This window comes from Hylobates moloch, unplaced genomic scaffold, assembly GCF_009828535.3.
Source record: "Hylobates moloch isolate HMO894 unplaced genomic scaffold, HMol_V3 SCAFFOLD_3, whole genome shotgun sequence".
Taxonomy (NCBI): domain Eukaryota; kingdom Metazoa; phylum Chordata; class Mammalia; order Primates; family Hylobatidae; genus Hylobates; species Hylobates moloch.
In genome coordinates, this window is record NW_026652278.1 from 48,335,046 (window position 1) to 48,360,978 (window position 25,933).

The following is a 25,933-nucleotide window of genomic DNA, read 5'->3' on the forward strand; positions in this document are numbered from 1 at the left end:
AAAAGTCTAGAATAGGAGGATCAGTTGAGCCCAGGAATTTGAGGTTTCAGTGAGCTGTGATTGCACCACTGTACCTCAGCTTGGGTGCCAGAGCGGAAAGGTCTTGTCTCTAACAATAAAATATCTCGGCTCACTGCAACCCCTGCCTCCGGAGTTCAAGCAATTCTCCTGCCTCAGCCTCCTGAGTAGCTGGGATTATAGGCAGGTGCCACCACGCCCAGCTAATTTTGGTATTTTTAGTAGAGACAGAGTTTCACCACGTTGGCCAGGCTGGTCTTAAATTCCTGACCTCAAATGATCCTCCCACCTCGGCCTCCCAAGTGTTGGGATTACAGACATGAGCCACCGCACTGGGCCTACATGATCACTCTTATACTTTCATGGCATCTTTGTTTCCATAGCTCTAGCCAAAGTTTATTATATAGAAAGATTTTTGTGATTATTTGTTTTAATCATACAATTTATTACTGACAATGGTATAAACTCTCCGGGGATAAGAACCATGTCTATTTGTACTCACCACTGTGACCCTCAATACCTACTACATAGTAGATACTCAACAAAATAGTCACTAATAGGGAATAAATACAGAATGCACTTAAAAATTCCAGCTTGGAATTCCACTACAAAAAAATCCACTAAAAAAATCCTGTCCATTTTTTACAGGTTGCATCACCCACAGACACAAGCAATTTTGACAGTTTCCCTGAGGACAACGATGAACCACCACCTGATGACAACTCAGGATGGGATATAGACTTCTAATGTATTTCTCTTACCTGCTTCTGCCTTGCTGAAGACAGCTTTTTCTGAGACACAGCTGCCAGCAAACCTGAGGGAAAGAGAGAAGATTAGTGCTCGGGGTCACCATGATGCCTTTGATCGATGCTGCTCCAGTAACTACAGTGGCATTAGGACTTATTGCTTAGATGACAATAGTGCTCTTTACATGTTTTCTGTTTGAACCTAAAATAGCAGTTGACATGGTGGTCCTGAAGCAAAGCCTTTCACCAGTAAAGAGATGTTTTCTATTGTTGCAATGACCTTGCTTTGCTCTGATTATAATTTGAAAGACTGTAGGAAACACTTCAATCTAGTATAAGAGTCTGTACCTTGCTAGAATATTCAAGAAGATGAAAGAATAATATATTGGGTACAATAGATTACTATGGTACAGAAACTGGGCTATTCCTTTTCTTAAGGGGAAGGCTGTGGGATCTATTACTACAGGCCGGTGTATATACCATACAAAAGAGGACCACACATCTGTTGGTCACAGAGTTCATGTCACACCAGTGCTAGAAGTTTCATGATTTTATTTCCCAGCAGTGCTGATGACAAGACTGAATGTTACCTTTTCTTTCTGACAGATTTTAAAAATTGATATGATACAAGCACAACTGCTATAGATTCTGCTGAGACCTCTCATAGTAGGTATATATGAGTTTTCACGGAGGACTGAAAAATAATGCATGATATTTGTTTGCTTTTTTTTGATAAATTGGCATGACAGAGTGGGAAAAAAAGCAATTCACAAAATCATTTCATATTTTTTAAAATATTGTGCTTAAAGATGGTCCTGGAAGTAAATGACTAGCAGCCAATTGGTTTTACCTAACATACCCTCAAACTGAGGCTTAAAGTATTCCCTTTTATAAAAATAAACCCTTGGGGTAGGGTGGAGTGGGGAGGGATTAAAACCCATCCAAAAATTAAATAAAAACTATATAGGTGCTATGTATATCTTTCATCTGTAAATGTCAGTGTCTGAACAGACAACACAAATTCAAATCATTATATGTGTAGCCAGAAACTCAAGCATTTTCACTAAAGTTATTAAACCAAACTCCTGTCCAATTTCACTTATACAACATAGTCAGTCTAGAGTTGAGAGACAAAGGTGATTATAAACCTATTTGAACTAGCTTCTTGTCTTAGGCCTGAACCAAAAAACAAACAAAAAACAATAATGAAAAACAAAAATAACTAGAAAAGACAAAGAAAGCCCAAAGTCAAAGTTGTTAAGATTTACAGGTTTACTAGACCTGGAACATTACTTATTTGAGGTCAAAGAACAAAACAAGAACCTGGCCAGGTGTCGATTACCTTTTTGTGAATAAGCTGAGTCCATACGCTTGTCTAACTAAGAAAGCAGTACAGAGGAAAACAGGAACCTGATTTTTTAAAAATGAATTTTAAATAGAATAGAATTACTACAATTCTGCAATTTCATACTACCTAAAAAGACTAGATTTGAAAATGTCAAGCTGATTTACTTTATTCACATGGAGAAAAGAATCCACAAATTAAACTGAATCCTTCACTGGAAGGCCAGTTGACTATTATTAGCTGTCATAAGTAACTCAGCCATTTGGAAGCATTTCCTGGACAAAATTGCATCATACCTATGAAGAAAAATATAGAAGCTTTCAAGCTGTCATTCTGTTTTGGCCCTGGGTGTGAATTTGGTATATTGAATTGAGGCTTGCTTTTTTTTTTTTTTTTCAGTAGAGTTTTCTTTTTAATCAATCAAACGTCTACATTTCTGGAAGAAAAATTCCAATTAGATCATTACACCTTAACTAAGAAGGCAAATATTATAAATTTTGCTTGAATTGTTCTTACTCAAAACTACCTTAGAATATGGTATCTTATAAAAATATAATATTCTTAAAATTTTGGAGGATAAAATGAAAAGGGAATAAACTTCAATTAAAACTTTAATCCTAAAATATTGTTATTCTTGTATTTTTGGAGTTTTCCCTCCCTTACAGTTTCTCCAAATTGGTCTATTCCCCAAGATATCCACTGTTTTCTACAGATTTTAGAATATAAAATTAAACATATCAACCTAAAATCTAGCTATGAATGTTATTTCAAGAGTTTTATATTTTTAATTGGGTTTTTAAAAATATATAATTCCAACATTATAGTGAATGTTCAGTAATTTTTGTTGAAAGACAATGTGGTTTAGGCTTGCTAAAGACTTGCTAGAATACTAAATTTACCTTGTTATTTGGAAGGAGAATCTGCTCCTATAACGTTTTAAAAATCCCCAGTCCCAGAGCTTAGCACTTAACTATGGATTTTGGAACTGTGGTTCAAGTCTAAGACAACCAATATGAATAAGTTCAATGGAGAAGGAAGAAGTAGCATTCAGCACAATGTAACTGTAGATTGTTTCTCCCACTTGTTACGCATCTTTGTTCATTTCACCCATAGCATTGCATTTGATGTCTGAAGCAATCACCACAAAATAAAGGTAAACTACATCTTCCAAGATGTACCAACAGAAAACATTCATCTAATTTTGTCAACGTTGAATTTTTAGGATTTAAATCTTGTCTTAATGAAGACTCTAGGGCTAAAATTCATGGTCAGTTCCATAAAATGCATCTCACTTTATTTCTGAATTTTTCACAGCCCCTCTATTTTCTTACACTAAAGAACATCTGGATAAGTTAGAATAGTGCCAACTTGTTTGATTTGTTATATGATTTTCTTGTTAATGTGTTGAGTATGGGAAATAAGGGCTTCCTGTGTGTCTTGACTCACAGGAAAACTGAAACTGCCAAGGGAAGCAACATTAAAACAACTGAGATACATTGAATATATTTGAAAAAATAATTTCTGGAAAAACACTATACCTGCTTTTTATGTTTATATCTTCTTTCTTATTAAGACATGAATCAGATCTATGTGGCATTCAAAACAAATATATTTTGATTATATTCTTTACAAGTCATAATTTTTACCTAAAATTGTAGAATACACATGTGAATTACACATGTGTAGTAATAAACTCAACTATTGAATTTTTCCTGTTTCATTTCTAAATGACTGAACTGATGGTAAACAAATTTAATGAAGTCAGCTACCATATTGAAAATAAGGATATTAGAACTGATTTCATACAATAGAGGTGATCTGTGCATTGTCCATAACAACGTTTTCTTTCACAATAGGACCACAGACAAATATTTATGTAAATAGATATTTTTGTGTGATATTTTGTGGTACATAGAACTTTTTTTAGTGTTTCACAGCATTATTATTTCATTTTATTTGTATTGAATAATGTTTTTAGGTCCAAGTAGACTTGAATTAATGTCATAATTGTCAGTATTATTGAAAATTATGTCGACTGTACTGTTATTCATCTGTCCCATAGTTTAGAACATGACCTGGCTATCTGGCATTGTTGCAAGTGCCTTAAATTCATGGCATCCTATTAAAAAAACAAATTTGGTGTTATGCTGCATGACAAAGACAAACACACCTCAAAATGTTGTCCTTTCTTAGCTTGCTGCGTTTTACAGTTCTTTCTGCTAACAATTTATAAGCCTTTATTATATAATATTGATGAATTACAGAAATGATGAAGTTGTTCTCTTATTTCTGTTAAATGTACCAGAGCTGTGTATCTGTTAATGAGATACAGAGTCATTTCTGTGAAATGTATACATGTATGTGCAGGTCAAATTAATATATGACATTCTATCAGTCTGTATACAGGTATTCCTGTTTTGCTAAGCTGTGCAGATTCTGTAAAAATAAATTAGTGCAGTCAAGTTCTAACATATCTCATTTTATAGACTCCATTGACAATGGTCCAACCCAAAAGAAAAATTGGAAATGACTGCTAACCACACCTCGTTATGAAACCAATGATGAAAAAGTCACTTGGTGCACCTCTCAACAAAACAGGATGCTTTCTCCGAGTTCTTGTATATGCAAATCATTTACGAGGCAAGTTTTCAACAGACCTAGAAAGCAAAACATTGGAAGTGTGTTGTTAGCCCTCCTCTCTGCCCCTGCATCAACAGACAGAGCTCTGGGACCTTGGCAATGACTCAGAGGTTGGGGCTTTCTGAGTAAAGGGACATTTCTTTAAGCATCATCTATCAAATTTATTTCAATGTATGATGTTTTTACAACTGGTCAGTTCTTTTGTATTCTTACAGCTATGGTTATTTGATTGTCCTCTTACAATTTGTTCTACATGAAAGAGTTCTTTGTTAGTCAGAATGCAACAAACTGTCATCAAATGGTCATTGACCACTTGCACTCTTTTGATGTAGATTAAAAACTTTTTCATAAACTTAACCTGCTTTGATTTGCTCTGTATTTTTCCTGCAGCTGTAATTGCTGAGTGCCTGTTGTATACTTTATAGAGTTGAAATAAAAAAATAATTACTTTTGAACTTAGTTGATGTTTAATTCCAGACAAGATTCCAAGAATAGAATTGGTATATCATACTAGATGAAATACCAGGTAGTGCTGTTGTAGACTGTCACCATAGCAAAGTATGAAATACCTATAATCCAAGCATTCTTCATGAAATAATATACTATAATCTAATATAAAACTAATCCAACATATTGGTTTTAAAGAATTCATAGGAATAATGTTGGGCCATCCAGTGTGAAAAGCAAAGTGAATATAGATATTCACACAAACTCAGAAATTAGCAGATTTCTGAGGACGACCACCACACAGTCCCTTTTTGGGCTATCCCTAGTCAAACTCTGTACTAGGCAAAACAAAGGGACGATTCTTGTATATTACTACATCCTAGGAGGAAATGATTTCATATGAAGAGCAACTTCATGAGTCTTTGTCCAAGGATTTTTCACCTGATTCCTTGGCTTCATCATATGCACAAAGAAGAAACATTTGGGGAAAAATATGATTACAACAAATTCAACTCTCCAAAGCCTAAACACATTCTTTCTACATCCCTTTGTCCTTCTCTGCAGTAAATGATGCACACGTGAAAACTGGCTGCAGCATGAAGATTCTATCAATTATATTGTTTTTGTCTTTTTGACCTCACATTGCCAGTGACAGTGAGTTGAAAACCCTTGTTTGATGAAAACTAGAAATTCAGTCCAGTTAACTTTTTCGGATAAAGTCAATAAAACCAGTTGAAAAAATACTATGTCATGATTGCTCATCCAGTAATTTCATTTCTTCTGCAAATAGAACTGTAATATAAGCTTTTACCATCCATCCTTTAAGTTATATGATTTTTCATACCCTTAATCTAAGAATGTTCTTCTTGATCATGAAAGGGTTTTTTTTTTGTACTAATTGCACAGTTTTGGGAGGCGCATGCAGATCAACACAATCATTAGAAGGATGGGGAGGAGGAGATGTCAGTGATGGGGATGATGTTGCATCTATATCACTCACATCTTGTGCATACTAATTTCAATGGGAATAAATCAGTGTGCAATTTTTCCAGAATGACAATAGGAATCCTAAATTTGAGATAAATGGATTGATTGTGTGATCACCCAAATGATACCCAAGTGCAAATATTACAATGTTACACCTGCAGACCTACCTTTAGATTCTTATTTATAGCCCTGTGTGTCATGCTCATAATACAGGCCACCACATTAATGTTTCTTTTGTGTGGGTGGGTGGTGTTTGAGACAGGGCCTCACTCTGTCACTCAGGCTGGAATGCAATGGCACAATCTCAGCTAACTGCAGCCTTGACTTTCTGGGCTCAAGGGACCCTCCTGCCTTGACCTACCAAGTATCTAGGACTACACGTGCACATCACCATGCCCAGTTAATTTCACGCTAACTTTTTTTTTTAATTGAGAGTCATATTGAGAGTTTTCCTCTGTGTCCCCAGACTTCTCCTTTCTAACTCAAAAAGTCCCATAAATTGATAAAACGGTAATATTTATCACTGGCAGCTGTTTTTTATCCAAGGTGAGTCTATGGAACAAAAGACAAATCTATCTATCTACATGCCCATTAGCAAAGCCAAACAGGTTAAGCCTCAAACTTGTGCAAAAAAAATTATAGAAAGAAAAAAAAGGAAAACAAGGCATCTCTAACAACCCAAAAGTCTGGCCACAGATTTTATAAAAATTCACGGACAAGCTCTAGGCATAGGATCTGAGCTAGTGTTTTTCAAACATTACTGTCATAAGATGTATCTGGGAAATAATATAAAAACAGAGGTTTCTAGGATAATCCAAAGTTATTTTGAGGTATAACCCAGGAATCTGAATTTTTAACCAGCCCCTTAGTGTATTTTGATGGGACTATACATCTCTATGAGATAGAAGCAGGAGAAAAGGATCCAGGGAGAAACATTTCAGGAATGGTGGGGTAAATGAGGCAAACAGAAAAAAAAACTCTGTAAAGAATCATGGACATCCAAAGCCTATAAATGCTCTCAGAAATGTTAAATGGCATTTATATTCCACCCATAGAAGTGTCCTTTCAATTAACATATGAAAATGGCCTATTAACAGTAAGCTACTTTTTGTTAAGGAATAGACCCATGTCTTGATTTGCAAAGCCAAAAATAGATATGTATACCCACCTCTGGCATCTGGTACATCAGGGCAGGATACTAGGATTTAATTTGCAGGAGGACTCAGTCCTCTGGGGAGAAATGATACTGGTGACCTGAGCTTCTGGTTCAGCTGGATTTTGGCCACAGTTCATCAATGTCTGATTTCCCTCCCCGGGGTACTTTTCTGTGCCATGTAAGTCAGGTTTGGCTTTTCGACTTGCTTTGGCCATTGAAAGGTGAGCCTTGTCACTGCAAACGGAAGTTTTAAGAGCCAGTTCTTGCTTTATTACATTCTCCTTTCCCTGTGATGTTGTGATCATCATTTCCTCAACAGTGGCTGCCCTCTCAGCTTCAGAAGCAGAGTAAGGACAGTGATGAGGAGGAGTGGCGCCCCTCACCAACTCGCAAAGGCTTTACAGTGGAATATATTGTTTTGAACCACTAAGATTTTGGCTTTGTCTATTTCAACAGGATTTCGCCTATTCCGACTGATACAACTGTCACATGCAAAAGAAAGATGAGGCCTGCCCTAGCCTCTGCAAGGTGATTTATCACTGTAGAAAATAACAGGCAGAAAATAACAGAATAAATCTTTAGACCCTGAGTCACAGGCAGTAAAAACTGCAGAGAAGACTTGAATTCACCCAAATGCCCAATCTTCTGACAGAAACTACCTCAAACCTGACATAGCAAAGGTACATTTTAAGAGAGTAATGGAAGGAAACATTTTAAGAGTCCAGACCATCTAAGATTGGTGCAATGATTTACTTGGGCAATTTGCATGAAGACTTTCAAATTCAGAAGCACTGGTACTAAAGCACGAGAAGCAAAGAGGCCAGTAGAAATTATGTTAGACATGGAATCGAAGGATTTGTAATTCCTAGGAAGAACATGATTCTTCAAGGTTCCTGGAAAGAGGTGAGAGTGGAGAGATTTTACAATAAAAGAAAGTTGGAATAGGAACAAGATACCATCTTAACTATAATTCTAAATGTCTTCTATGTAACCCTTTGCTAATTACATGTGCCAAAAATTACTATGTAAATTGAAGTGAATTACTTAGGGCCTTGGTTTCCTGACCCATAAGAAGATTATTAGAGTTATTTTTGGTAATAAAACTCTATGCTTTTAAGTTCCTTTACTTACATCCTCCCTCCAGGGGCTGGCAAACTATGATACACCAGCCAAATTTGTCTCAGCCTGTTTTTGTAAATAAAGTTTTATTGGAACAAACATACTTTCTAAAGCTGCTTTCGTGTTGCAACAACACTTGAGTAGTAAGCTAGAGGCTGCATGGCAGGTAAAGCCTAAAATATTTACTATCTGGGCCTTTCCAGAAAAGGTTGCCAATCTCTGATCAGAAAGGAAAGGCTTGCAATGAGCTGATGATTTTCAAGTTCAGTTCTCCACAGAGCTTCAGGACATTGAAGTAATGTCTCAGAGTCTACCAGGATGGAATAGGGAGAGGAGTACCTGGATTAGGAAAAGCGGACATGCGGGGAGTAGGCTCCACAGACTCCAGATTTCTAATTCTGATTCAGCCAGAAAGGTTACAATATTATTCGTTTTACATATCGGTTTAACATAGTCTAATGTTAAACCACCCATATGTATTTATGTATATGTATGCGTGTGTATATCGTATATGTGTATATATACACATATATGTATACACACGTATATACATACACATATATGTATACACACGTATATACATAGACATATATGTATACACGTGTATATATACACATATATGTATACACGTGTATATATACACATATATGTATACACATGTATATGTAGAAATATAATATAATTTAATATGTGTTTAATATTCCATTGGCATATTTGCCACTCTATGCAGTACTATCAAACTGGCTCAATTAACATGGTTTATAAATATTATTTATATCTTATGGAGTATCCCCCCACACTCCCTCCCTCCATCCCCCTAGCTTTTTGTCTTTAAAATTGTTTTAGCACGTTAGAGTCCCTTTATTCTACATAAATATTAAAACTGTATGGTCACGTTTCATGAAAACACCTTTAGGATTTTGATAAAAACACCTTTAGGACTTCAATAAAATAAACCATTTTTATTTGTCAGATTTGCAAATTAAAGTTTAAAAATAGCAAAATATTGGTTAGAATGTAGAGCAATGTAAAATTTTCATATACTGCTGGTACAAATGGGAATTTTTACAAATTGGAAGAATAATTTTCCAATATTTAACAAAGTTGAAAATGTCTGTATCCTATAACTGAACACTTCTTTTCATTGGTATATTTCCTAGAAAAAAAGTTCATACACATTCACTAGGAGATATATATATATATATATATATATATATATATATAGCTCAGCATATCTTCAGAAGAATTTTGAAACAGTAAAAAATTTAGAAGTCAGGCCGGGCGCGGTGGCTCACGCTTGTAATCCCAGCACTTTGGGAGGCCGAGGCGGGCGGATCACGAGGTCAGGAGATCGAGACCACGGTGAAACCCCGTCTCTACTAAAAAATACAAAAAATTAGCCGGGCGTGGTGGCGGGCGCCTGTAGTCCCAGCTACTCGGAGAGGCTGAGGCAGGAGAATGGCGTGAACCCGGGAGGCGGAGCTTGCAGTGAGCCGAGATTGCGCCGCTGCACTCTAGCCTGGGCGACAGAGCGAGACTTAGCCTCAAAAAAAAAAAAAAAAAAAAAAAAAAAAAATTTAGAAGTCAAACTGCCCATTACCTGGATAATAGACCATTAAGTCTGGTGTATTCAAACAATAGAATATTATATGAAAGTGAATATAAATGCATTAGTTAAATTTAACATGGATAAATTTCAGAAACAATGCTAAAAAAAAAAAAAAAAAAAAAATTGCGTAATACAGTGTGACAACATTTATATAATTTTTTAAGTCAGAAACTTTTATTTTGGGGGAAATGACAAGATTCGGTTATTTGAATCAACTCTCTTACTGAAAATTTAAACTGCTACTACATATGTATATGTATATGTATGTGTGTGTGCATGTGTGTGTGTGTGTGTGTGTGTGTGTGTGTATGTTACGTCCCCCTCTCTCTCTTAAAAATCTCAAAAAGTTGGCAACATACTAAGAAAAAGCCAAGTCAAAATCTAAGGGAATGTGGGAACCATGGAAGTGGGCCACTAAAACCTTATTTGCTTTGAGAACATTTCTCGAGTCTGTCGAAGTTGAGCTTTGGTTTAATAGCCACCTGGGACAAGGGATATATATAAAAGTCAATATTCAAGGACTACAATTTTTAAAACTTAAATGACATAAACTTACAATTAAAGTATATTAAAATAATAGTATATAAATGTTACAAAATTCTATAAAATATATACCCAAAATATATACTCAAAACTTATTACTACCTAAATATATTACTTCATTGTACTATTGCATATGTTCTTGAAATTATTTATATCAATTGTATCTGTATGGGGCTCAGTGCAGTGTCTCATACCTGTAATCTCAGTGTTTTGGGAGGCTGAGGCTGGAGGATCACTTGAGGCCAGGAGTTCGAGGCCAGCCCAAGCAACATAGTGAGATGCTGTCTCTATTAAAAAAATCATTTTTAATTATCTGGGCCTGGTGGCATGCATCTGTAGTTCTAACTATGCTTATAATCCCAGTGCTTTGTGAGGCTGGGGCAGGTGGATCACCTGAGTTCAGGAGTTTGAGTTTGAAGTAAGCTATGATTGCACCACTACGCTGCAGCCTGGGTGACAGAGCAAGACTCTGTCTTGGAAAAAAAAAAATTGTATCTATATGGTGAAAGTACTGTATAATTGTGAGCACATCTTCCCATCTCCATGGTCACTGGAGTCACAGTTTTCACTTGAAATTGTCTTTGATGATTAATTTTATATGTTAACTTGATTGGGTTCAGGGATACCCACATCTCTGGTGAAACAGTATCCCTGGCTGTGTCTCTAAGGGTGTTTCCAGAAAAGATTTGCGGTTGAATTATTAGATTGAGTAAAGAAGGTCTGTCCTCTCCAATGTGAGCAGTCATCATCCAGTCCATTGGGGGCCTGAACAAAAAGGAGAAGGAAGGGAAAAATGTCTCTCTTCTTGATCAGGGACTCCATCTTCTCCTACCCTTGCACATCAGAGCTCTTGGACCTGCAGAGTTAGTAGATTTTTTTTTTTTTTTTTTTTTTTGAGATGGAGGTTCATTCTTGTTGCCCAGGCTGGAGTGCAATGGTTTGGTCTTGGCTCACTGCAACCTCCACCTCCCGGGTTCAAACAATTCTCCTGCCTCAGCCTCCTGAGTAGCTAGGCGTACAGGCATGAGCCACCATGCCCAGCTAATTTTTTTGTATTTTTAGTAGAGACAGGGTTTCACCATGTTGGCCAGGCAGGTCTCGAACTCCTGACCTCAGATGATCCACCTCCCGCAGCCTCCCAAAATACTGGGATTACAGTCGTGAGCCACCACACTCGGCCTAGAATTTTTTTTTAAGAGATTGGATCTCACTCTCTCACTCAGGCTGGAGTGCAGTGGTGCAAACATGGCTCACTGCAGCCTTCACCTCCTGGGCTTAAGCAATCCTCCCGCCTCAGCCTCCCAAGTAGCTGAGACTACAGGTGTGTAGTCTCATCCGGCTAATTTTTTATTTTTAGTAGAGATGGGGTCTCACTATGTTGCCTAGGCTGGTTTTGAACTCCTAGGCCCATGCAATCCTCCTGATTCAGCCTCCCAAAGTGTGATTATCGGCATGAGCCACCACGCCTGGCCTCAGTAGATTTTTTTTTTTTAAGGAAAAGAAAAGCACCTTTAATTGACTAATATTTGCCTTTCAATGACAGTAAAAACAGGAAAAAAATCTGTTTCTCTCCTATTCCTTACATACTTGTAAGAAAGTTCCACTTATTTATTTACTTACTTATTTTTCTAATCTCAGCTGTGAATTAAACCCTAGCAAAGTAATTTTTCAAACAAGTTTAGGACTTTGCCTGCAAATCAGGAACTCTAAATACAAAGAAAACATGCATTTTAAACCTTTAGACTTCACAGCTCTAGCCACAGTTCCCTTCTAAAATTCTTAGACAGTGTAAATGATACTAGTAAATGGTATTAGCAGGAAGGCGTAGGAGAATATGCCCCTAATAGAAAGCTAATTCACCACTCTACTCTCTGCCTCAATGTTTGCATAGCTCCTAAGCAAGCTTGTGGCTCTGCTGAATTCACAAAGCTGTTGGTATTTGCAAAATGTTTTCCATTTCTTTTTCAAACTTAGAGCTTACTTTAAAGAATATGATTCTTGTGGTAAACAGAATCAGCTGGATTGCAGTAATACTATGAGAAGATGGAGATACTGATGGAGAAAAAAGCACAATCAGGAAATGTAGGCAAATATAATGAATATACTAATGACATTTTGAGAGGTTTTGATTGAGGTCGATGTGCTTCTTAAAGTCATCATTATAAATAGATTTTAGAATATAATGCTAAAATAATAGTATACAATTTTTCACTTAGCATCTAACTGATAGCTACAAATTGAGTACACAACTCATATTGAACTGAATGTTTAGAGATGGCATTTCTTACACATCTTCCATGATCTTTTCTTCTTTAAAAGAAATCTTTAAAAAAAATAGTAATCTTTTTTTTCTGCCAGAACTCTTCAAAAAACATCAGATAGAAGAACAAAATTGGGTCTAATTTAAAATATCGGCTATCAATAAAATGCATAACTGCCATTAACATATATGTTAACAGCTACATATACTGTGTTAGCACCTGCACTTCCAATGTTGTTTTATTAATTTTCCTGCTGTTCTTTTTCTCCTTGCACATCATGTGGACTCAAATGAAGTGAAACTATTAAATAGTACATTATAACTATTGTTTTGCATAAACTATTGAATGTTTTTATCTTCCTTTTGAAAATGTAAATCTGAGACTACTAATATTTTTATTACCCAAATAAATTTAAAAAGCACTTTCTGTTATATTTTCATTCTCCCTGAATAGTTATATTGTCTGAACTTTCTTAATATTTGTTTGGCTTAGCATTTCCCTACAGCATTATATATTAACATAGTAACCTGGAGACCCAGACATTTTTATCCAGCAATGCAATGTAGAGCCTTTGAACTTCAACCAAACTAAAACATTTAATGAGAAGTCTTGCACCCCAGCTCCCTTTTATTTTTTAAGTATATGGTGGTGACATTACCAGACCTTATCATTTTAATTCTACCATGTGTAGATTTAATTTTTCAACAAAACATTATGTGGAATATTAAGAAGGACAAAATATATTTGGCTTTAGAGAGTTTGCAGCATAGGGAGTTATGAAAATATACAAGTTATTGGACCCAGAAATTAAATGTAACTACGGGATTAATACATACTTTTCTCTTCCCTACTAAGAACTTCTACGGAAATTCCACTAGGAGGCAGCAGAAGAGCGGGTTTCTCCCACCTCCCCCACGGACGCCGGAGACACAGCGGAGCCTGATGTCCCTCAGAGCTTTAATCTTTCCCTCAGACGCCTTTCCCCTCACCCGCCTCTAATTAAGTCAGAAAGGCCCTGTATTTATTTGCCCATGAACTGACACAGCAAACCAACAGCAGCCATCGTAGTGTGAATGGATTTGCGACCAGGCAAGGGGCTTCAGCCGGGATTACCCGCCCCGCAGCCGGATGAATGTGCTGAGCACAAAGTCTGCTCAAAGCCGAGCAAACGGACTATTTGTGAAAATGCCATCCTGGCTCAAGTCTGATTAAGACCGGGGGTCCCCAGGCCGTTTGATCTTCGCTCATCAAAGAGAGTCTTTAAACAAGCTTCATTTTACACTACTGTATGCTAGCGACGGGTTGTGACACCCAAGTGCAGCCACCGTGAGCAGCCGGCACCGGGAGCGCGTGAACAATGGGGGATTCGCCGTGCTGCGCGGTGCAGGGCGCGGGGCCTGCGCGCTGAGAAACGCGCCGGGAAACGCGCCCGCGCTGGAGGCAGGGCCTTTGAGGAAGGACTCGGGCTTGGAAGCCCCTAGGTCGGCCCGACAGGTAGTTCCCCGACGTGCCTCTTGCCACGGACTCCTAGACTCCTCTGAAAATTATTTTATTTTTGTAACTTAAGGGCGATGAAGAATCCTTACACGAGTTAATTATACATCCCTCCTGCACTTCCCCGCTAAAAGTGAGTAGTTCTATTTAATAGCCTACATCTTCCACTCTTTAGCATTTCTAAGACTGGGTGTCGAGACTAAAGTGTTTTTAAGGTCCTACTTTCTACTTTTCACCTTAAGGTCCTTTACAATTCACTAGTTGGAGAATTAGTGATAGCTGAAAACATCAGCTTTAAATATTACAACCAAGTTTGTGATGGGAAAACAACCTCCACACACACACACACACACACACACACACACACACACACACTTTTTAGAAAGTCGCCTGGTCCAAGTAATTCACCTTATTTCCAGGCACTTAATACTTACATGCCAGTCTCTTCAAAATCGACATACTCACTATCAATGTCAATGATTATTACTTGATCTTTAGGCTGCATAAAAGAACAGACTCCTTGCAGGATGTTCTTATTTAACCTGAGTACAAAAGGCCTTCCCTTGGCAGTGCTGAAAGAAAAAGAAAAGAAAGAGAGAGAGAAAGAGAGAGAGACTTTCGTAATGAAAAGGAACCTCTCCATCTCCCCTGCATCCCATTTTATAAAGAAAAGCCAGCACCACACCAAGAGTTAAATGGCTTTCCCATGTTTAGGAGCCAGATTATGGCTGACACCCTGTACAGAGTACCATCCCTAGCCTCCTGACTCCTTGGTACGATGGCTTTCTTGGCCATACCCTGGGAGAAGATCTGTCTTATAAAGGAGATAATAATAGGAACCCAGTGACATGGAAGAAAATTGTTTTTCTGTAGATGCGGAGACTGTTTCATGGGATCCTACATCCTGCTTTCTGCAGACACTGGCCTATCCTTAGGGTTGGAGATGTTAAATACTTTAGGGGACTCAAAAAGGACATTGCACTCCCTATACCCACCACCACAGACCTTTCTTAGTGTCAGGACCTCAGAAAAGATGGTAGGCAGATGTCTATCTGGTTTAGGCACTATCTTCGCTGGGTTTTAGTCAAATGTTTCTGGGTTCCGGGCTCTACTCTCAGATTAGCTTTTTTTAAAAAGAAGATGTGACTTGCTCCAGTAAAACACATCTTCTGAGCTTGGTTAGAAAGCTACCACGGAGCCTGATTTATCTGGGCTGGCCATCTCCACTGCCCAAATAAACGTATTCACGGTCAAATCTTGCCTTCTCTTTGTACTGGGGAGTGCAGAAAATCCAGCTCTCAGGGAAGTCATAACACGGACCAGGTCTAAAAGTTCTTTTAACATCATGAAGAACATTAAGACCAAACTGTTTTAAAAGTCAATGAGAAAGTCATATCATTTTTTACAAAACGTCAGGAATGAGGAATCCCTGCTATACTCAAGATTGACACTAACAAAAATGTTGGCAACACCCACCATAAGGAATGATATTTATGCGGTATTTTCTTAGCAAAGTAAAATTATATGGCAACAAATCTGCTTCTTTCGATTTGATCAAGAGAAAGAAGGAAAGAAGTAAGGTAGGGAAGGAGGGAGAGAAAAAAGAAAAGAGGAAAGAAGGGAATTAAAAATACACCAGTAGACTGGGCGTGGTGTCTCACGCCTGTAATCCCAGCACTTTGGGAGGGCCAAGGTGGGAGGATCACTTGAGCCTAAGAGTTTGAGACCAGCTCTGCCTGGCAACATAGTGAGACCCTGTTTCTACAAAAAAAATTAAAAATTAGCCAGGTGTGGTGGCATGCAGCGGTAGTCCCAGCTACTGGGGGGTGATATGGAAGAACCGCTTGAGCCTGGGAGGTCAAGGCTGTAGTTAACCATTATTGCACCACTGTGCTCCAGCCTGAGCGACAGAATGAGATCCTGTCTCAAAAAATATATAAAAATATATAAAGCAAAAAAAAATCAGCAGTCACAAATAACAGAGATGGAAAAATGGTTGGTGAATAGCATGGAGTGTTTTGGAGTATATTTGTCTGTCTCCCTCATGGATGAAAAGGTTGAGAAATATTCTATGCCTGGCATCCAGCACTTAAAATATAAAGAAGACGTGTATTATTATGCTGTTCCTGAGTTATGAGGTTCAATTCCATGCTGATAAGCATATTTCACCTATTTAAAAATATAATACAATATATTAAATTTGTTACATTAATTATGATCATATTGATACCAGATTGAATAGGAGGCAGGGTTCCCTACAAGACTAAATAAACTCAGTTTAATAAACTAAATTCACCTACTCTGGCTCCCACCTCCTCTGTCACCCAGCTGTAAGAGAGACTCAGACAGTCACCAGAACCCTCTCTCCTTCCTGAGACATGTTAGTCACAGTTCCTGCACCTTTTTCTTGCTTCTCCATGACCTAGTATCTGCCAAAATATAATCGATGTTGGAAAAATTTTTACCCCCAGCCCCATGTAAGTATATTGTATTTCCCCAACTACTCACAGACTGAAAGCTTTCTGAGGGCAAGAAGCCTGCCTTTCATATTGTGAGATATGCTCCCAATAATGGGTACTCACTGAATATTAACTGGCTGCTGATGGGACAGTGAGTTTTACTGTACCTCTTTATCTACCTTGCACTCTTGTTGCCAATGAACAAACCACATCCTGGAAAGGATTTTCAAATGGAGAAAAAGTACTGAAAAAATAAATTTCCTCATTTGGAACAAAGGTTTGATTTGCTATGTACTTAGCCCTCTCTGAGGACCACCCATGTAATTTCTCCCCTGAATAATTTGTGAGGTTACCTCTCCTCTGCCCACTAAATGATTTGAAGGTAGATTCTATGGGAACTCATCTTTTATCACACAATATCATGTATAATGCTTAGTACAAAGTAAGAACTCAGTTACTGACCAACTCATTGTTAGTTTTAAACTCATGACAACTTCAGGAGCAATGTGAACGGTGAGGAAGGAGGTAGAAGCTAGCCCACTCTTGAAACTCTATGCTTGGTTTAGCTCTCCTAACTCAATACCACAGATTCTGTCCAGACTCAGTGAATATTGAAACATAAATAGACATATGATATGTGTTCAGAGATCAAGGTTGAATTTATGCAACAAGCTTCTTTGTTATAACAGAATTTTCCTTTTGTCGATTAAATTGTTCCACTTTCTTTTCTTTTGCCCCAGGCAATGGATTTTTTTTGTGAAGCCAAGCTTTTAATGAACCAAGTTCATTAAATGTATTAATCATATACTGTCTCTTCAGAAAAAAAGGCAAGAGATTGGCCTTTAGTGTGGCACAAATATATATTTCTAGATTCGAAATATTTAAATAGGTTAATAGGACTAAACAGAAACATTTTCAGCCTTCTGATTGGCAGGCGGATTTTTCTCCACATTTCAATGTCATTCAAACTTAACACAGCTTGCAGATTTCCTAGTACACTGAAGGTGCTTAACGCAGCGATTCTTGACAGGATAATTTCCTGGACAGATGGAATTTGGGATGGAAGGGACACTAGTATAACTAGGGTACCTTTCAAGAATTGTTTAGATGATCTTCTTAATATTACCTTTGAAACTGAAGGAGCTAGAACACAGACCATGGTAAATTGTGTTTTAATTACTCCTTCCCCCACTAAACTTCAGGATTTTATTGCTTCAAGATTGTCACTGGCTTTACTTGGTGGTGGCCCCAGTTCTGACTATAGTAGGTCAGCGTGTGGAGTCATTATAGACAGCGTAAATCTATACAGCTTAGAGGAGGACAAAATAAATATATCTTACTTTTTTCAAATTCAGTAGTGATTATTCAATCATCTCCCCCTTTTCCAAACTCACAAAACAGTTGCCTATTTTCTGACACTTATAATATCAACCTGTTTTTAAAAGAATTATATATATTTATATTTATTACTATAATTTTATTGTTACTACATCTTTTATTATTACTGTAATTAGAATAAGGAGAACTTTATTCTTTAAAATGAGAACTGTGTCTCATAGATATTTGTATTCACTGTGGCCCTCCCCCCACCACCCATCTCACCAAAAAATTTAAAAAATAGAAATAAGGTAACAACCCAGAGGGCAGCCCAATGCCAGGGCTCTGGGCTTCCAATAAGTTTTTGTTGAATTAAATAGATCATTTCCCATTTATAAGCATGACACCATTCTTATACATCAATCAGCCTTACAGTATTATATCTACACACCAATTTCAATGACGTCAAATTCACTTTCAGCTCTTCTTCTCCTCAAGGTAGTTTCTTATCTCCCTAGAAGGGGTATTGCGTGGTCCCGTGCAAGGTATGACTTGGGAGCAAACCCTGCGTTGGGAAGCGTTGCGATATGATATACTAATGAGGAAGTCAGGGGCTAAGCCCTAAGGGTTTCTTATTTCCCCACATTAGCCCGCCACTGAGAAGGGAGAACCGGGGAAAGGCGACTGACCCGGCACGTTGGACCCTGTCCACTTTGGTCCCGGCCACTTTGATCTCACGCGTCTGCCTAATCAAGTTCATCTACTGCCGCGATTGCCCTGATTCAAAGAACAACATTAAATCGTTTGATTATCGGATGGTCATTTCCCTCTTCCCTCCACCCCGATCTAATTTCTAAACGCCAGTCTCTCGCCTCTCTCTCTAAACTTCCCATCAAAAGAGAATTAGCTCTTCTTCCTTCCTACCCTCGTTTGATGTGCAAATTTCCTTCTCTTTGCACATTTTTCTCGCAGTGGCGGGGGGAGGTGGGGGAAGAGGGCAACTGAAGGACCTTAAAGCCAGGGATCTAACTCAGATCTGCAAACTGCGACTCTAAAGGGTTAATGAGCAACTTGCACCCGCCACCTGGCCCTCTCAGAGGCGTCTTGCTAGAGCCATTGAATTACAGACTGGTTTGTATTTAATACTGAATATGACTTGTGTGCACAGTCAGCGAGTATCGGCATAAGGGAGAGAAGCAAAAAGTGCTTTTGGAGAGCGTATCACCCCTCGGCTCTGAAAAGTATTTCAGATCCGGATAATTCAACCGTTACTGCCAGGCAAGGGCACCCAAGTTTCCAGAGTTCCTCCTGCCGCCTGCATTTATTAAAGTCGTCTGCTATAATGCTCTCTGGTAGCCGTCACCCCGAAGGTGAGCCGGGCCAGCCAAGCGACCAAGCAAGGGAGGGGCGAGGTGAAGACTGTCAAAGGCCCCCCTTCATGTACACAAACACACCCCCTCCCAGCCCCTCCCAGCGCTTTGAAATCCCATCCCGGCTTTGTTGTCTCCCTCCCAAGGGGCCGGAATGCTCCGGGCCCGCTGTATAAAGGCAGCCGCGGTGGCGGTGGCGGCGCAGAGCTCTGTGCTCCCTGCAGTCAGGACTCTGGGACCGCAGGGGGCTCCCGGACCCTGACTGTGCAGCCGAACCGGCACGCTTTCGTGGGGACCCAGGCTTGCAGAGTGACGGTCATTTTCTCTTTCTTTCTCCCTCTTGAGTCCTTCTGAGATGATGGCTCTGAGCGCAGCGGGAGCTACCCGGGTCTTTGTCGCGCTGGTAGCGGCGGCTCTCGGCGGCCACCCTCTACTGGGTGTGAGCGCCACCTTGAACTCGGTTCTCAATTCCAACGCCATCAAGAACCTGCCCCCACCGCTGGGCGGCGCTGCGGGGCACCCAGGCTCTGCAGTCAGCGCGGCGCCGGGAATTCTGTACCCGGCCGGGAATAAGTACCAGACCATTGACAACTACCAGGTGAGAGGGGTCGGGCAATCAGAGGATGCCCTGACCTTGAAAGGGTCCTATTTGGAGAGGAGGGAGTAGAACGTGCTGAATGTGTGCGGTTCAGGGAGCATTTGGCAACCCTGCATTTGAGAGCAGTGGGCAGTAACAGGTTTTGGAGAGGTGGACAGATAGGGACTGTGATCAGCGCCCGAGTCCAAGAGGGCGAGTACCTGGACGTCTGGATGCCTCACCCTCTCCCCGAACCCTTCCCACAGCCGTACCCGTGCGCAGAGGACGAGGAGTGCGGCACTGATGAGTACTGCGCTAGTCCCATCCGCGGAGGGGACGCGGGCGTGCAAATCTGTCTCGCCTGCAGGAAGCGCCGAAAACGCTGCATGCGTCACGCTATGTGCTGCCCCGGGAATTACTGCAAAAATGGTGAGTCCTGAAAGCTCCCTTTCACACTAAAACTGTCCAGCCTTTGAGCGTCTATGAATGGGGGGGAGGGGAATCTCCGCCCTGAGAACACTGCGGCGCCGCCTGCAAATGGGTGTTCAGCATGCAGGATTCCGCTGAAGTGTCTTCATTGCAAGGGTTTAATCGGGAAGAAGAGAGAAGTTCGGAGGTCTCTGAGGTCCTTATCTTCCTCCGTGTCCCTCAATGATTCAATACAACGGCTCACCTCGTAGTGGATCCTTCCATAAAAATTTGTCTGCGGACAACCTTGAGGTCAATTTGAGAAGGGGGATGATGGGGAGGACGATGGGATCATACAGAGACCAAAGAAACCAGCTTTGGCGTTCAGCTGTCCTTTTTATTTTTCTTAGTGTGATTCTCACAGCTTTGCCAGACTGGCCTCTCCTGATTTTTGCTGAAACTGTTGTCAGCCAGAGGACTGCTTTATCTGCATTGGCCATTTTTAAGAGAGATCTTGATACCTTCACAACCTGACTTCTCCATCCTTCCCCCTCCCTCTATCTTCTGCTGCCTTAATATAAGTACTCCTCCCCCCCAACCACAGATCCATTAACTTTTAATTTTTCAAAAGGTGGATTTAGACAGCTAAAGAGGTCTCCAGAAATAAGCTAACAGGGCGATGACCCTCCTTAGGACCCAGCAGTACTCCAGGATCAACTAAGTAAATATCTGTAATATAGAAATTACACAGTAAAGTAACTGGTGGGTGAGAGTGCAATGTTCCTGGCAGCTGGAATTGCATTTGCTTAACTTAGTCTGGTAGGACCCATATAGCACCAGGGACAGAGAAGTTATTTTTAAGAACATTCTTAAAAGCGATTGAGTTTCTTTTTCTTACCCCAAAGGTAATATTAAAATGGGCAGAAATCTCACTTGCCCCTACCACAGTTGGTGGGAAAGTATTTTAAATGGCTACACTGGGGATATTACCTATGACTTACTGTATACAGTATACACATTGGTGCTTCTGTCCATCTGGGGAGTTTTGCATTAACAGTAAAGAGGAAGTTTGGCTTGTGTTTAAAATGATGTCACTGCAATGAAGTATCTCAAGTTGATGCTGGCATAACAGACTGCCACTGTCACAGCTGTTAGCAGTAATGCATTACAACCATGAAGTTAATCACTATTTCCTGCTTCCTTAGGAATATGCGTGTCTTCTGATCAAAATCATTTCCGAGGAGAAATTGAGGAAACCATCACTGAAAGCTTTGGTAATGATCATAGCACCTTGGATGGGTATTCCAGAAGAACAACCTTGTCTTCAAAAATGTATCACACCAAAGGTAAGGATGTTAAGACTCATTCTTAGCACATCAGAAATGTCTTTTGAATTATTTTAGTGAAACGATGCAGGTTTAACAGTAACTATGTACTTTTTTCCTACTGTCTTCTCCGTAGGACAAGAAGGTTCTGTCTGTCTCCGGTCATCAGACTGTGCCACAGGATTGTGTTGTGCTAGACACTTCTGGTCCAAGATCTGTAAACCTGTCCTGAAAGAAGGTCAAGTGTGTACCAAGCATAGGAGAAAAGGCTCTCATGGGCTAGAAATATTCCAGCGTTGTTACTGCGGAGAAGGTCTGTCTTGCCGGATACAGAAAGATCACCAGCAAGCCAGTAATTCTTCTAGGCTTCACACTTGTCAGAGACACTAAACCAGCTATCCAAATGCAGCGGACTCCTTTTATATAATAGATGCTATGAAAACCTTTTATGATCTTCATCAACTCAATCCTAAGGATATATACAAGTTCTGTGGTTTCAGTTAAGCATTCCAATAACACCTTCCAAAAACCTGGAGTGTAAGAGCTTTGTTTCTTTATGGAACTCTCCTGTGATTGCAGTAAATTACTGTATTGTAAATTCTCAGTGTGGCACTTACCTGTAAATGCAACGAAACTTTTAATTATTTTTCTAAAAGTGCTGCACTGCCTATTTTTCCTCTTCTTATGTAAATTTTTGTACACATTGATTGTTATCTTGACTGACAAATATTCTATATTGAATTGAAGTAAATCATTTCAGCTTATAGTTCTTAAAAGCATAACCCTTTACCCTGTTTAATCCTAGAGTCTGGAATCCAAGGATCTTTTGGAATGACAAATGATAGGTATCTAAAATGTAACATGAAAATACTAGCTTATTTTCTGAAATGTACTATCGTAATGCTTAAATTATATTTCTCTTTAGGCTGTGATAGTTTCTGAAATAAAATTTAACATTTAATATCATGAAATGTTATAAGTAGACATACATTTTGGGATTGTGATCTTAGAGGTTTGTGTGTGTGTACGTATGTGTGTGTTCTACAAGAACGGAAGCGTGATATGTTTAAAGATGATCAGAGAAAAGACAGTGTCTAAATATAAGACAATATTGATCAGCTCTAAAATAACTTTAAAGAAAGACGCATTCTGCATTGATAAACTCAAACGATCAAGGCAGAATGAGAGTGAATCTTACATTACTACTTTCAAAAATAGTTTCCAATAAATTAATAATACCTACCTAAATGGTCAATATTTTTTGGACAAGGAAGAAAATCATTCACAAAAATAATACTCCAGAGTACTTGGTGATTGGCAGGAGCTGGATGTGTGCCCATAAATACGGTTAACAAATACATGCAGATTTTGTACCAAACAAAATAATTTGCAGTATCTTAAGTACTACTGCATGCAAAGCAGACTTAGTTCTAATTATTTTGGTTTTAAAATAATTGTTAATTAAAAATCACAAATCCTTCCTCATTCCACTCTTTTTTTCTCTTGCTAGGTGAGTTTCATATTTCAAGTTTTGTTTAACCTGAAATCTGTTGATTGGAATGAGGATAGAGATACAGTATTTTAAAGAAAACCCACAGGAATAAAATCTAAATTTTCTTTGCATTTGTACTTGCCAGATTTCATATTGTTTACACTGAGGAAAAAGGAAAGCAAACTTCCCAATTTGTACTTTTTCTGTAGTATTCTAAAGTCTGCACCCAAACCACAAAATGCTGCATTTCAGGCCTGCAAAAGATAGTAGTGACTGATCAATCGTGCAAATATTTCCTTAAACAATGCAGATGTACTAGTCTGTTTGTTGTTTTTTGTGTTCCTGGAAGTGGTTCAATTTCAAGGGTCTCAACCAATGGGACACAAGCTTTGGTTGATTCTTCACTGAAAGAGGAACTGGCAGGATGTCTGCTGTTACATTCCTTTTGTCTGGAAGTCTCAGCTTCCTTCACCCAGGAGAAACTTTCTTCTTCTACATGCGCTTGTTTTCTGAAGTGCCAGAAAGGCCAATTCTAAGGCCTGCCACGTTCAATAAAGCACAATAAAGGAAAGGAAACAGGAAACTTTTTCTTCAAAAAGAAGAAAGAAGAGCCTTCTGCTTAAGTGGGGAAAGAAGCAAACTTTTAAAGGACTTTGGTTATTGGATCCCTTCCTTTCTACAGGAATGGACCTCAGTACGTTGACCCTAGTGATAGCCTTTCTTGCTTCTCATCTGCAGATGAGAGATGTGTGGAAGAATACAAAACCAACCCAAGAGGGATGCCTCTTCTTCCTATCCAGCTGAGAAATTAGGAAGGGATTTCCATTAAAAAGAATTCTTCATATTTATAAAGGTGGAAAATACCAAGAAAATTGTAGATTTTTATTAGCTAGTAATAGAGGCTAGACGATGGAAATCAGATAAAATACAAATTCTAAAGAGGAATACCTAAGGAATCTAGAACAATTTGAGTAATGATTGTTTAAAGTGTCTGTTGTTGTTGCTGTGTGACTTTTAAACAGTGTATTTTAATGGAAAATACATGCACCTGGGAAAATTTCACAAGGTATTTTATCGAATGTTAGTGTACGCTACACACTGTCCTGCACCTTGCTTTTTTTACTCTATGTGTCCTGCAGATCATTTTATATAATACATAGAGAGGTGACTCATTCTTTTTAAAGGTTACATTAAGTTTGTAGTATGTTGGAATGGCAATACTATAATTGTTTTGACTAGTGACGTTTAAGTTGTTTCCAGAGTTTTTGATCTAACAAATAATGTGTCATGAGTATAGAATTTTTATGTTCATGTGCTAGTATAGTTATAGGATGACTAATATTTGAAGCAAAGTCCAAAACGCATGCTTTCTGTAGCTACTCATAAAGTCTGGTATGAACAAAATGTCAAGATGCTTGCTTATCACTGACCAAGTGATGATTAAGCTCTTGCTAAACTGTATCAAAGGAGAAAAAGGGAAATACAGGCTTATCCTAATAATTTCACAGTGAACAGTAATCTCTGGCATTCAGTTAAAGCTAGACTTCTAATTACTTTGATTTTGAAATTATTATTAAATAAAATCACAAGCCTTTTCTCACCACTCCCTTTTCTTGTTTTGCTAGAAGCGTTGAATATTTCAAATTTTGTCTAATCTATTGATAGGAATGAGCCTGGCCCTTCATTTTTAAATTGGTGACATTATCAGACTTTATCATACTACCAACTTTCTTTTATGGTCTTAAAGAAAAATGGACAACACTACCATTAGGCTTATAAAGTGTCTTTCATTGAGTTCCATGGTTGCAATTTTCATACCTTCTAAAATACTATTCTGAGGACAATAACAAAATATAAAAGAAATACCTTATCTTTACATTAAAGAAGAAGAAAATAATCTCATAATTTAAGCATTCGATATTTGTACAAAAGTGTATGTACGTATGTGGTCCTTTATATGTTAAGTATAAGGGTTGACAGCTTAGAAATAGTCAATCACATCAAAAATCTAGGACTACAATCTAGGTAATGCTAAGAAATTTTAATTCCATATACATTTATTTAGCCTGCCATGTTCAGTGGGCACGCTGCTAGCATTTGAAAAGATGGGTATAATGTTGGCCTTTAACTTCAAAGAACTTACTGTTTAGCAAGGGAGACGATGAACATTAGTGCTGGAAGTTGATTTAGTATAGTGGTTAGAAACAGTCTCTAGAATTGGATAGATTTGGGATTGAGCCATGGCTTCCTCAGTAATGTAGATGTGAGACTAATGCATGCATCAGAATACTATTATGTCTAGCTGAGTGTAGGCACTCAATTTTAGGTCTTTACTATTGGACAATGAAATGTATATATTATGTTGTATTATCTTACATACATTAATACCTGACAACAGATTAAAATTAATTAAATCAGCCTGTAATTGCTCAGAAAAAGCTTCAGAGAAGAGGTGGTATTTGAACCATCGCCTTCTCTCACCCTTTTTATTTCAAGGAAGAAAAAGTACTTAAACTAGAAAAAGCAAAAAGGAGACATGGGTTGATACCGCTCATAAAAATCAGGAGGGAAAGCGTTCTGCAGACTCACTCATGATTTCTGTTCCATTGTAATTTGCAAT

General features: G+C 38.6%; 2 protein-coding genes and 1 long non-coding RNA gene across 5 annotated transcripts in view; 2 read left to right on the forward strand and 1 right to left on the reverse strand.

Moving 5' to 3' along the window:
* The window catches only part of PRKG1 (protein kinase cGMP-dependent 1), a 1,338,496-nt gene extending 1,333,292 nt beyond the window's left edge, over positions 1-5,204 (forward strand). For 2 of the 3 annotated variants that reach the window (XM_058436250.1, XM_032137641.2), the window contains exon 18: positions 667-5,204. In XM_058436250.1, the coding sequence (XP_058292233.1) occupies positions 667-765 (99 nt within the window). In that variant the 3' untranslated portion in view covers positions 766-5,204. The remainder of the gene's footprint in view (positions 1-666) is intronic. The other variant, XM_058436251.1, reaches the window with a different exon arrangement.
* On the reverse strand, positions 3,701-19,560 carry LOC116458054 (uncharacterized). The gene is made up of 6 exons (XR_004245178.2): positions 19,066-19,560; positions 18,831-18,918; positions 14,800-14,937; positions 8,093-8,232; positions 7,352-7,673; positions 3,701-4,766 (listed from the first exon to the last, which is right to left on the reverse strand). It is a non-coding gene; the product is annotated as an uncharacterized LOC116458054 (long non-coding RNA).
* Positions 14,264-22,352, forward strand: DKK1 (dickkopf WNT signaling pathway inhibitor 1). The gene is made up of 5 exons (XM_032137661.2): positions 14,264-14,498; positions 19,857-20,109; positions 20,355-20,517; positions 21,702-21,842; positions 21,958-22,352. The coding sequence occupies exons 2-5, from the start codon at positions 19,867-19,869 to the stop codon at positions 22,209-22,211; spliced, it is 801 nt and encodes a 266-aa protein (XP_031993552.1). The 5' UTR covers positions 14,264-14,498; positions 19,857-19,866; the 3' UTR covers positions 22,212-22,352.
* The last annotated feature ends 3,581 nt before the right edge of the window (positions 22,353-25,933 follow it).

Coding starts and splice junctions, on each gene's coding strand:
- DKK1 (XM_032137661.2), top strand. CDS start 19,867: ATGATGGCTCTGAGCGCAGCGGGAGCTACCCGGGTCTTTGTCGCGCTG. Junction 20,518..21,701: donor CGGGAATTACTGCAAAAATG/GTGAGTCCTGAA, acceptor CTGCTTCCTTAG/GAATATGCGTGTCTTCTGAT. Junction 21,843..21,957: donor AAAAATGTATCACACCAAAG/GTAAGGATGTTA, acceptor TCTTCTCCGTAG/GACAAGAAGGTTCTGTCTGT.